At 38.3% G+C, this 12,471-nt stretch overlaps 1 protein-coding gene across 5 annotated transcripts in view; it reads right to left on the reverse strand.

Moving 5' to 3' along the window:
* Positions 1-506: 506 nt before the first annotated feature.
* Positions 507-12,471, reverse strand: part of LOC137386871 (ras association domain-containing protein 1-like) — a 33,335-nt gene continuing 21,370 nt past the window's right edge. For 2 of the 5 annotated variants that reach the window (XM_068073060.1, XM_068073061.1), the window contains exons 5-10: positions 10,138-10,262; positions 7,841-7,969; positions 7,077-7,288; positions 6,203-6,312; positions 3,928-4,046; positions 507-1,425 (exon numbers count right to left, since the gene is read on the reverse strand). In XM_068073060.1, the coding sequence (XP_067929161.1) occupies positions 1,252-1,425; positions 3,928-4,046; positions 6,203-6,312; positions 7,077-7,288; positions 7,841-7,969; positions 10,138-10,262 (869 nt within the window). In that variant the 3' untranslated portion in view covers positions 507-1,251. Of the gene's footprint in view, positions 1,426-3,927; positions 4,047-6,202; positions 6,313-7,076; positions 7,289-7,836; positions 7,970-10,137; positions 10,263-11,733; positions 12,319-12,471 lie in introns of all 5 variants that reach the window. The other 3 variants (XM_068073059.1, XM_068073058.1, XM_068073057.1) reach the window with 3 other exon arrangements.

The following is a 12,471-nucleotide window of genomic DNA, read 5'->3' on the forward strand; positions in this document are numbered from 1 at the left end:
AGTTATAGCTTAGCATGATCGACATAAATTTATCAGCTAAATAGAAACCTAAATACGTGGTATACGCACGCGAAGGTTTTACTCTATTGCTAGCTGCTTTCACAGATTAATTTATTCGCGAATGTGTTCATAAGCGAATAATTTAGTCCGCGAATTTACATAAAGACAATTTTCGCGAAATTTAACTCTGCAAATAATTTCATCCTGTAGTGTATACCGTATTCAGAACATGCAGATGGCAAAGAGCATACAATTCCTAATTATTAGTTGTGCTTTTGTAATGTTTTGGCAGCCTAGGTCAGGATGAATTATTTTATAGTCTTCTAGGGGTTAGCTTTCCAACATGATGCTGCATGTTCCTACACTCTTTCAGTTAATGTGGAATAATGGCTTTAATTTTAGACAACCAAAAACACAGTATTCGTTTGAATAATCAGGAGACACCATGCATTGCCACCAATTATGGTATGTGAATTACCACAGATGCAGTCGGCCAACAACAAGACTTGTTCATTATTTTCGCTATATTCCCTTGCAAGGTCATTCTCATGCCCTGCTCCATACGATATTCACATATTGCTCAAAAGTGTACTCTGAATAAATAACAAAAATATATAACATCGTATTTAAAACTATGTAAATCATTAACATCAACCGTGATAACAGACAATAAATAGAAAATTGGTATTGCCATGTTTTTTCAGTAGAACAAACATTGGAAGGCTTATTAGATCAACAAGTGCACTTGCCTGCATCACAATGCTGGCTGGAAGAAACAAGTTTGACCATAAGTGAATTATTTTGCCTGTTTTATCTCGTGCTAACCAGCAACAGATTTAGGGTATCAACTTACTCAAAAATTTGTACTTACTCCATAGTCAGCATATTTAAAGGCCGAAAGATTGCATAAAATATCAAGGGTTGGCAACCACATATATAGAATTTCGCGAAAAGAAAATAGTTTTGGGAGTCGAATACGAAATTGAAGGTCACGAAAGCCAGTGACAAGAATATATATATGTGGTTATGTACAGCTCACTCTACTATAACTAACTGACAGAAAACGTGGAATATGATGAAGTCATGGTTACGCTACTAGACATTCACTCACACACTAATTCCATGTTGACCAGCTATCTTGGCATTCACTCACAGGGCAGTCATTCATGCACAGTAGGTTATCTTCTCGTGTACCCAATACCACGGACTGCTGTGAAACACTGCAGTGCCCACAACCCGTGTCTCTTAAAACTATCTGACAGTTTTCGAGTTGCTGTTTTTTTCTGGTTGAAGTTCTCGAAGTCTATCGGATAGCTGCTTGCGTCGTACAAGGTATTTGTTTTGAATCTCTGTCAGTCTCTCGGCCTCCTCGTGTTCAAGTACTCTCAGAAAATTGTTAAGTTCTGGAATGCTGAATGCCTCATACTGTAATAGAGAGTAAGAGACATTGCAGCATCTTTTACTCAGTCACAACCTTAAGAAATGCATTTAATACCCAACATGATTGGTTAAACAGGTGTGAGTGATATACAACGGCTCATTGTTACTTAGCTTGTCAAGGAGCCAAATACAGCTTTCAAAAGGCCATAATTATCACAGATCAAGAAGCTACCAGGGTTTTACAATAATCAAACAATAACACGCTGTTGTAAGAGAACAGTGAGGCTATTATACCATCACATAAAAACACTGCAGTTCTCAGGTCAAAACCATAAAAGCTGTGATTATCTTTGTTTGACATAGTAGCAGTAGCTCTCTATCAACAGCAACTCTGATTCTCATGCCATATCACATCTGTTAACGCTGACGTTCACTCACTATCCGCCACATTTCCATGACATATATTGACCTACACTGATTTCAATGAATGACAATTGCACAAAAAGTTAACATATTGCTTTAGATCTACACTTGTACAGGGAATGTTAAGCAAACAGGTTGCATAAGTAATGACTAGCTTGTGATGTGAAAAGATACCAAGTCCAGCTATTCTGTGGCAACACACAACCAAAACGTGAAACAAATAACATGACCAATGAGAGTTACAACCAACAGGTTGCAGATCACGGCATACACACTGGATTTTAAGCCATTTATTTAAAGGTGCGAGTCTGGTGTGAGGCTACAAAGTGTACACCCTTTACTCAATAAAGGACAGACAACTTCATGTTAAACAAAAGTAATTTCCTCGTTCAGGTTGCTTGTGGCTCAAGCAGTTGCATAGGTCAAATACGAACATACAACTATTTTTATTTGGGTTATGTAACTACCATCTATTTGGCTAATTAAAAGGAACTTGCTATGAGCAAAGTTTTATTAACACAATTTTTTGATAGAACAAAATAGAACAGATAGAACAAACATGGGCGCATTGTTATCACGCGTCATTTGCTAGGTAAGTAATGCAAAGCAATTTAAACCATAACTGTCACGTACAACTTTTATTGTAGTTTCTAGGTAAATCAGCCACGCTGATTCCGATTTTGTACTCAAAATAAAGATTGGTCCACTATCCTTCAAAGTCATTTAAGCTTTTTTAAAGCGTTTCAATATCTGTTTCGAAAACAACACAATCGGCATTACAAGCTCCGCCCATAAATATGTGACAAAACCTAGCTTTTTCAGGAACAGAAGTTAGGAATGTTTAGTCCGATATAGAAGAATAGAGATGGGTGTCTTAAAACCCATTATTATCTGAATCCAGCCTGTAAAATAATCACAGTCTTTTATGAAAGGTATATAAACTATTTGAAATTGCTCGAAGCTTGTTACATGATGTTTAAATAGGCTGGACGCCGAGAAAAATGAGCTCAAAAAGCGCGGTTTTATCACAAAATGGCGTTGTTATCGCGCTTTTTAAATATGCTATGGTAAATAGCTAATCTGTCTTTCAGAAAAGACATTATTTTTAAGGCTGAATTTAGATATTAATAGATTTTAAAACACCCATCTCTATTATTCTAAATCGGTCTAAACACCCCTATGTAACTTCTGTTCTTAAAAAGCTAGGGTACGTCAGGTATTTATGGGCGGAGCTTGTTGTGCTGATCGTGTTGTTTTCGAGACCGATATTAAAACGCTGTAAAAAGCCTTCATTACTCTGAAAGTTAGTGGACTAATCTTTATTTTGAGTACAAAATCGGAATCAGCGTGTCTGAATTACCTAGTAAATACGATAAAAGTTGTACGTGACAGTTATGGTTTAAGTCGATCATATATAGCAATCTATTATTACAAATGACGATATATCGCTATTGTAATAGTTTAAACAACAAAGTTTAGTATCGCATGAGTCTTTGTTTCAATTTTCAACTTATTTAAATAAATCATCAAAACAGCATAAGTATTCTTCATATTTTTAGTTGCACTAAAACTATAATATAAACTATATACTATAATATATATAAACTAAAACTATAATAGTAAACAAGTTTTCAGTTGTTTGCTAAATATGCTTTTAGGAAATATTGCAGAAATGGTATTAAAATACCTAGACGGTAGTGTTTGACAATCGCAAAAACAGACCAAGGCAGGCGAGTCTAATATCAATTTTGACACAAATAGAAATATGACAAGTTGCTACTTGTAGTAGGTTAGCCAAACTCTGATCCCACAAGTAGGTATCTCTCAGTAGGTATTTGCATCTGCACAAACGCAGTGAGATGAGAAAGGAATTACAAATGATGCTGAATCAATGGTCATCCGTAAACAATCTCAAATGATCATCTTCTTCAATTACCAGGCCAACACTTTCAAAATGATGAAGCAATATAATATAGTGCTGCAGTTAGTCAGTGGGTGGAGCCACACGTCTTATAGCTATGCTATGGTCTGTGATCAGACGAATTGCAGGCTACTTGTTAAAGCTAATCATGTTGCTGAGCTTGTTGCGACACAGAGGTTGAGTCATAAAAAAAAATGACCTACCATTATATCACCTGAGTCATTCTCTTTCAACACAAATCTTTTGGACTCATTGCTTTCCGTGATCCAACGAAGATAATTAAGGAGGGGTCGTTCTTGGTCTCCCACCTTCCTCAGTTTTACTGCATAGAAAGAAGCCAATTAACTTCGGAATGAGAAGTTATCATGAAAACACTAGCGTCATTAGAGCTGTTACAGTTGTTACATAAGCGCCTAGACAGCTTTCTGAGTTGCAGCTGAGAGAATTTTAAAAAATGCCTTGTGCGAACAGCCATCTGGATTATCTTGAGAAATGTCCATCTAGCAAAAAAGACTAACATATGCTGCTATTTAGTTGAAATAACAGCTTTTTGCTATCAATTACAGGTGGACATTGCTTTCCAATGTGCTACTCGACTTACAAATGCATGTGTTTCATGTTATTGACAATTTGGTGTTTGGGGCACCCTTGAACGGGCCTTGTAGCAACAGCATGTGTTAGATATTTCTGCTCGTATAGGCAGCAAGAATATGTATACTAAGTTTGGGGGCACTCTTGGATTCAATACACATACACCAGGAGTTGCTGATACATACTCGTGGTACATTGACATCGTGTCGATACACGTGACACTATTCTGGGACTAACGGATGTGGAAGCTCAACGTGATTACAATGTCGATGATTCAAGTCTATTCAAGATGGCTATTCAAGTCTATATGGTAATTTTTTCATCTCATGAAAAAATCTAATATTTCAAAGAAATCGTTTGAGGTAGTTTACCTGCAAATTTATGAACATTTGCGGGTAATCTGAAACCGCATACGAAGAAATTGACAATATAAAAACATATCTGGCACAGGAAGATAGAAAATCTGATTACATCTCATTCGTGTTTGAAACTAAAATGCGTGCAGCTATGACAGTGTTAGCAAATCCACCCCGATCTGGGATTTGTTGTGATATGCGATGTTATTCACGGAATGACTCACCACGACAGCACCTCTTGTACCCTTGTCGAGGCTATTAAAATATTTGTGAATAAATAATATTTTAATTGAATAAACGATGCAGTATCTAAATAAACAGCGTCGCTGGTCTTTTCCTAAAATTATTCTTGAAAGTGCTTTAAGAAATCTTGAAAATCGAACTACACCAATGGAAAGAAATATTTTTCTTGAGAGCAAAATTGGAGCGTTACAAGACAACTGAATCTGGATTTACTCATGCAGCTAATCACTAACGTACCTGGCTGACATCTTAAAATGATATCTAGCGAATAAAAGCAGCTTGTTTCTTATCTTTTAAACAATCCATCAAACGTTGATGACGTCAAACGTTTTTTTGACGTCATCAAGCCTTATGCACATGCGCTCATTCACGAAAAAGCTGCCATATTTGTAAAAAACGTTCGTCATTCTCGTATTTAATAGTATTTTTTGGTGTTGTTTTGATACTATAATGAAAAAATTGCAAACAAAAGCATCATTTTCAAAAATTTATTGCAGAAGCTTCATATTTTTAACGATAAAAGTTGTCTACAAAGATGGCTGACAACGATAGAGTGTCAAGAAAAAACAAAGGATTGTTTTTAAAGACTTTTTTATAACAATGGAGAGTGACGAAGAGCGATGGTAATGTTGTAAAATAAATGCTATGATAAACAAAGCGACAAAACTTGTTTCTAAAGGTCGCCTGTTAGATCACTGGTGACTGGCTATTACAGATACTCTCGTTAGCATTGCTGTTTATGACAGCATGCCAATCTGATGACCCCATGACATTCACAGTAAATGTGAATGTCACGATTCAACTATATTGTTTATTTACAAGGAAACTGTCGACGTCAGTATAATTTGGAATCACTGAAGAGATTTATCTAAAATTACGAAAATTGAAGATGGCATCACTGAGCTTGAGCCAACCAGATCAGTCGAACCTCTAGAGAGCCAAGCGAACACAGAGGAATGCAAGATGGAGCTACTGACAGCTTGATAAGATAACAATCCCGACACGTATCCAATCTGTACTCAGTTCGACTCGACGAGAGTTATGGAATGTCTGGGGCCTTCAATTATCATATGCTGAATGAAATTCATACTGATGACGTGATCAGCTTGCGTAAGCACATGTTATAACAAATCATATTGACAAGCAACTCGGCAGCAAGAATAGCTACTAGCAGAAACACACTGATCAGCCACTCACAATAGCGCGCTGCCAGGATTCAATGGCGAGATGCCGAATCGTTGCATCTTGTCTTTAGGACTGACAGTGAACATTTAATGTGGATAAATACCTTCTTTTTCATTCTGGATTGTCTGCTCAAATAAGGCAAAGCTTTTCGGGTTGTCTGTAATCTTGAACTTGTTCAGTAAAATACTGACAACTTCAATGGCCGTATCACAGCTGTAATAAAGAGCATCCAGTAAATCTCCTAGGGACTCATCTTACCAACGTGTCTATCAATTTAGCGGAATACAGATCACTGTCAGCTAGTCTACACTTTCTGGCAGCTACAGCTGCCAGCAGCAGTAACTGCTATCAGCAGAGGTCAGACATAGGTCGTTATAATAGCTAGGCCATAGCGGATATGATAGAATTACACCCGCGCACTTGGTAATCATCCATATCAACAAGATTCAAACCATTATAGGCACATCAATTGTTAAGCATTCCATGGGTGCAGCCATTTGCGAGTACACAAACATGGCGTGCACACTCTCACACCATGTACACTTTAACTAAACAACTATTTCAATCACACACTGACCAATGAATTAGTTCTTCTCAAACTAAACTATGTATAGCTCTAACTATATGCTGATTCATAGCATATTCATCATAACAGCTAGCACTCAGGAATCTTCATACTATCTGTGGTATCTTAACCAGAACTATGTCAATCGTGAGTTCAGTTTGCCCCTGGTTACAGCCTCCCACTCCTGTTACCCTTTCATAGATAGATTGAAAAAAACTTTATCTCAACTTTTGATGTTCCATGCCTCATTGAAGTCTCAAGTGGCAAAAAGGCTTGTTTCTATAGACTAAACCAGCATGATCAAGCTAAGAGTCTGTTAGTCACAAAGAGTAAGACGAGAATGGAAAAGGAGATCAAGATGTAAACGTCTGTCAGTGTGTAAAGACTGACCTGTCCGTGTGTAAAGACTGACCTGTCTGTGTGAAGACTGACGACTGCATTCTGTGGGATCTGCTCGTGAGTCACGACAGTATTGCTGGGACTAGCTTGTGGAGACAACTCAGCCTCTCTGTGCAGAGCTTCATATATCGATGTCGGTCTTGAGCTTAGTGACATGTTGATTGGTCGAGTTATGCAAACGCATACCTTTATGTTACCTTTGAATGAGTCACTATCAGTTGCTGGCTGCAAGGATAACCAATAGAACCTCAGTACATGGCCTCAGTACATGGGCAGGGAATGTATTCATACAACAGGAGCTCTCAGCGAAAGGCCATATTGGTGCGTACTGAGAATACCACATCAGCAAATGATCTTGCAATGCGCTGTCCACTTGGTATGACAGAACAGGCATATCATTAGTGGGCTACTCAGTAGAAAGCTGAAAAAGTGGCACATGTCCCTGCTCTTTAGTTTTTAAGGGAATTTTATGGATGATCTTTATTTTTAATCATGATCGAAAGGTTCAATTTCTTTTAGCCACAAATATCACATATAGCGATGCTCATTATGTTAATGCGACCGAAAACATGGCGGCGTATACACCTAATTTTTGCAATGGAAAGATTTTCCTTCCCTTTCTCCCCTCCCCACATTCCTTGTGACAAAGGTTACAAGCAGCCTTGTGGTAGGTTCAAGGTACATGAACAACCCAAGCAACTTTGACATAGTGCCAGCAACCTTGACATACTGCCAGCAACCTTGACATAGTGTCAGCAGCTATTCTCAGATACTCACAAGAGTCATAGCACCTGACGCTAGTCCGACACTCTTGTTGTAGGCTTGTATTTTACTGCAGATCTCCTCTTTGGTGAGAGTAAAGCCGGCAGAACCTCCGGAGCCACTGTATCCACTGTCAGTATCATCCTGTCAAGTAGAGACACACACTGGTAATCACATACGTGTAACAGGCTGGTATTCATTCACAGTTATGGGTCCTACACTGTCTCTATTTAACACACTATGTTTCCATAAGGCGGTTGATCCACAAGATAAGAACGGCAAAAACCTGCAAGTCGAGCAAGCTTTATTACATGCAAATTTTATCAAATGTTTCATGTTTGCGAAAGATAGAAACGACACATTAGACTGTCCATCGAAGCACTTATTGCCCGGTAACTCAAGGTACGCACAACTCCAAATCTACATCGTAACGGACAATGGAAACCTTGTCATTGTAAGAGTGCAGGGAGAAGGTAAAGAGTGAAGAAAAGTTGAAAGTAGTGTGAGGATGATGGAGAGTAAGGAGAGAGTTATAGAGATACAGAGTTACTAGAGGAAATGAAGCTACTAGAACAATAAGTACTAATGCCTGAGTAACTTAATGTAAGCCATGCAGCAAATCATAATATGACGTATCCGCTTACACTCCAGCCTTGGTATGAAAATTGCACCAATAAATATCAACCTACCATGCCGATACTGAAAGCAGCCCCGTAGATGTAATGCTTGTTAGGAGATTCTTATAGAGCCATTAACTACTTTCTGATATACGTAACAGGCAAGCATAGGCGATAGAGATGCCACACACTGTTTTTATTCCTTCAATACTTCCTACTTCCTTCCTGATGAACGCCCAAATTTTCTCAATGTTACGAGTACAGTTTTAATATCACACGTATTTTTCCTCAGCTGCAAGCAACTTCTCCCCACCACACTTGGCTTTCTACTATCGCTTTACTAATTGGATCATCTAAGAGGAAGTGCCTAGCCTGACGTTGTTGTTATGTTGGAGAGATAAAATAGTCATGGTTGGCTTTGAGTCTATTATACTTCAATAATCAGTCTAGACCTCGGCATCAACCGCCAAAAGGGAGCTTGTGACTGAGGGTACACATGTAACAAATTGTGGACATTTTCATCTAATCACCAAGAAAGGAAGTATTCATGCTCACAGATGCATTGAGCGTATCAAAAGAGGGGCTGGTATTAAACAAGACTTAGTTTATTAGTTGATTACAAACCCTGACATAACAACTTGTCATACGCCATCGGAGCTGATATTAAATGACTTCTACTAAGAAATTCCTGGATAGTTCATCGAATGCCGCAGACCGATCTTTAGAGCATTGGTTAGGACATAGAATGCCGTCAGCTCATTCTCTTAACGATACACAGAAATCCTTAATTTCATAACAAGTAACGGATGGCAAATGGCTGTTTGCGTTAATCTGCGGAACATCTACTTAACTGCTACCTAAATTTGCTAAACAAGCGTTCCTAAACAACTAATGAACAGGTTGTGAAATGTACTGTAAGTATTCGCTTTTTTAGGTATTACAAAGCTCATAATTTGTGACAGAAACAAAATGAAAACAAAAGTGAACCAGTCTCAGTTTTAGAAGGCAGCACACGTCCAACTCCAAGCCGATAATTCAATTATACATTTCAATATATAGAACTGCGTCAGACTTAATTTTAAGTAAAAATAAAGACATGACGTAAAGTGTACGGCATGCGAAAGAGAGAAGGGAGCACAAATGGAAAAGCAGTAGCCGCAGGATCTGCTGACTCTAGGTCAATGCTCCTTCCCTAACCGACACGAGCACTAGTAAGCCTATTTGTCTGCAGTTATATAGAGGGTCATGCCCTACAGATATCAGTACATAATTATGGCAATCAAAGCTGACTGTTAGTTTGACAAACTTTCACTCAGCAAACATCGTGTTCAATCAGTTATAACATGTTTAACCACGCCAATTGCTTATGCAGGTTGCAAAATGCTAACATGTTATTACAATGAGCGCACAGAATGTTAACATGTTATTACAATGAGCGCACAGAATGTTAACATAAAATAAAGTTTCTTTCAATATGCTTCTTTAAACGGTTCTTTATCTGCTGCAAGGAATAATAGAAACAGTTATTGTGCGGGCTGAGGTAGAGATGAGCTGAAGAGATGGCAATGCGTCATTTGAGAATTCCTTTTGAAAAGCATCCACGCACCCTTTGCCTATATCATGTTATCTATTCAACTTTCCACTATCACTAACGCGCGCACACAAGACAGAGGCGCCAAGCTAACTGTTACTGACCACATCCTGATGGGTTTTGCGATGTGTCCACATATCGTCATCTTCATGTCTTTTGTCCGCTTCTGGTCCAGGACATGAGTTTTGTATAACATCTTCGCAGCCTGTATGGCATTTAAACTTGCAATCTAAAAAAGACATACATGGAGATGAAACACACAGATCTGTGATCGTTCGAAGGGAATGTCAGCACACCATTCACTGTAGCTGGCAATTATTTTGATGTTATCAAAGGGAGGGTCATCCACCAGCCATTGGCAGACAGAGAGAAGTGAAAGAGGGGTGAAAGACCTGGGCAAAATGAATCACCTACAGGCCAGACGAACAGAAGGATAAGCAATTTAGAGAATTTAGAGCCTTGGAAATGATACGCGTAGCAAGATACAGCAAGCCAATTATTAACCAGACACCATAGATTTGATGTTGGCACACAACGCACGTGTATGATAATTGGACCTCCGGGATCAATATGAACAGATTAACAAGCAGTCCAAGAGTCTCGCACATGATAACAACTAAGGCAACAAATATCTACTCCATACGACTATAAGTCCATTCAGCTAAACCCATCCACTATGAATGCATATTATTTGAGACGAAGGAAGAGGGTAGGAAGTTAGACGAAGGAAGTTAGACTCATGTCTTCAAGGCTCAGAAAAGCTCCAGGAAAAAGAGCAAATAGCGATGCCCACAAGATAGCATGAAAATGAGCTAGTACTGATACACGAGACAACAAGTGTAAATAAATCTGGTCCATCTATAACCCTATGCAGTGAAAGCTTGCAGGGGTAATAAACACGAGGTGGTATAACAATAGGCTACCATAGACAGTCATACTACTTTATAACAGACAACAGACCAAATAGTTTTCACCAGATCCACTATAAATGGCATTCCTTCAATCTGGTATATTGAATCGTAAGTACACGAAGGAATATTTATATTTGTAGTACAAATAACAGGAGCAATGAATAAATAGAATTATTACTTGAAACGTAAATATTTATGAGCAATTCCCGAGGTGCTACTATAGAACGCTTACAAAAAGAATAATTATGATAGGCCATAGTTTACTAGTGGGTAGATAGCGTTGCAGTGAACACTTATTGTTCACAGATCAGTACCAATGCTCGACAAACGACTAGTCGAGAATCTACTTGCTTTCTTCACTCTACTTAGACACTCGCGATTTTTAGTATTATCCTTTCCAGCGATATGTTAGTCAATAAAACTACTGGTTGAATCATTTTTTTAAATTATCTTTCACTACTTTGATATGTTGCAATAAAAATTATCGGAATGCCAACTTGATCATTTTCAACAACTTGAAACAAAAAAGTACGCTCATCGCTAGAGGAATTAGCCAATGCCGATTCCGCTAAAACGGAGAGATAAAACAATAGGTGCCCAACCTACTTGCTCATTTGTTTGCTTGGTCTGATGTAGCTTTCCTTTGAGGTTAAATATAATGATATGAAACACATTTGTACCACTTTAGCCGTCAATAAAATGTTGAATTAGAATTATTCAATGTCGGTCCATTCCGACATGGACCAACATGAAAGAAAAATTTCCGATTTGGACTCCGACATAGCTTACCCTTTGGTGACAAATTAAGAGTAGAAGATGAAATCTTAGAAAGCTCTAAAATTGAGCTGGAATGTTTGAGATCTGCGAAGAAGTCTGTTAAAGTAAGATCCATATTTTCAGCCTTTTCTTGAAGGCTTTTGAATTTGTCCATATCAAACTGTGGATGACCATCTGAGAACAAGTCCGCGCTTTGTGTGTCTGATATGGTGCAAGCATTCCGCCTAGGGTCTTCAGAGGAGACCCTGTTGTGTACCTTTTTCCGCATAAGTGAACCCATAACGTCTTTATTCGTTTGGAATGTGCTACTTAAACCTGACTCACTATCCCACAGATTAGCGTAGTCGCTTTCATCCTCTCCTAGAGTCTCATTAACAGAAGAAGAACTCGACATCTGAACTAAGATTTGTTTTAATAACTCCTCCTCAGAGCCTGTGATTTCTTTACTACAATTTCGAGTTTTAGTCAAATATCCAAAGCCTTGGGCATTATGGCTATCCATCTTGTGGTGGTAATTATCTCTCCTGACAGGTTCAGAAGGTGGTACCGCTATACGGTTAGCCGATGCAACTGATGTGTGATAAGCTGACTCTTCTACTACAAGTAATAAATGCAAATGATTCAGTGGAAACTGATTGAGTAGTGAAACAGTCTCTCATTGATTTCTTTAATCAATAGTCTCAGAAAGAAGGTTATCTATGGCGCGTTTAGACAACAGGATATTACCTAAGTACCTATTATCAATGAGTC

This window comes from Watersipora subatra, chromosome 2, assembly GCF_963576615.1.
Source record: "Watersipora subatra chromosome 2, tzWatSuba1.1, whole genome shotgun sequence".
In the NCBI taxonomy this organism is placed as follows: Eukaryota; Metazoa; Bryozoa; class Gymnolaemata; order Cheilostomatida; family Watersiporidae; genus Watersipora; species Watersipora subatra.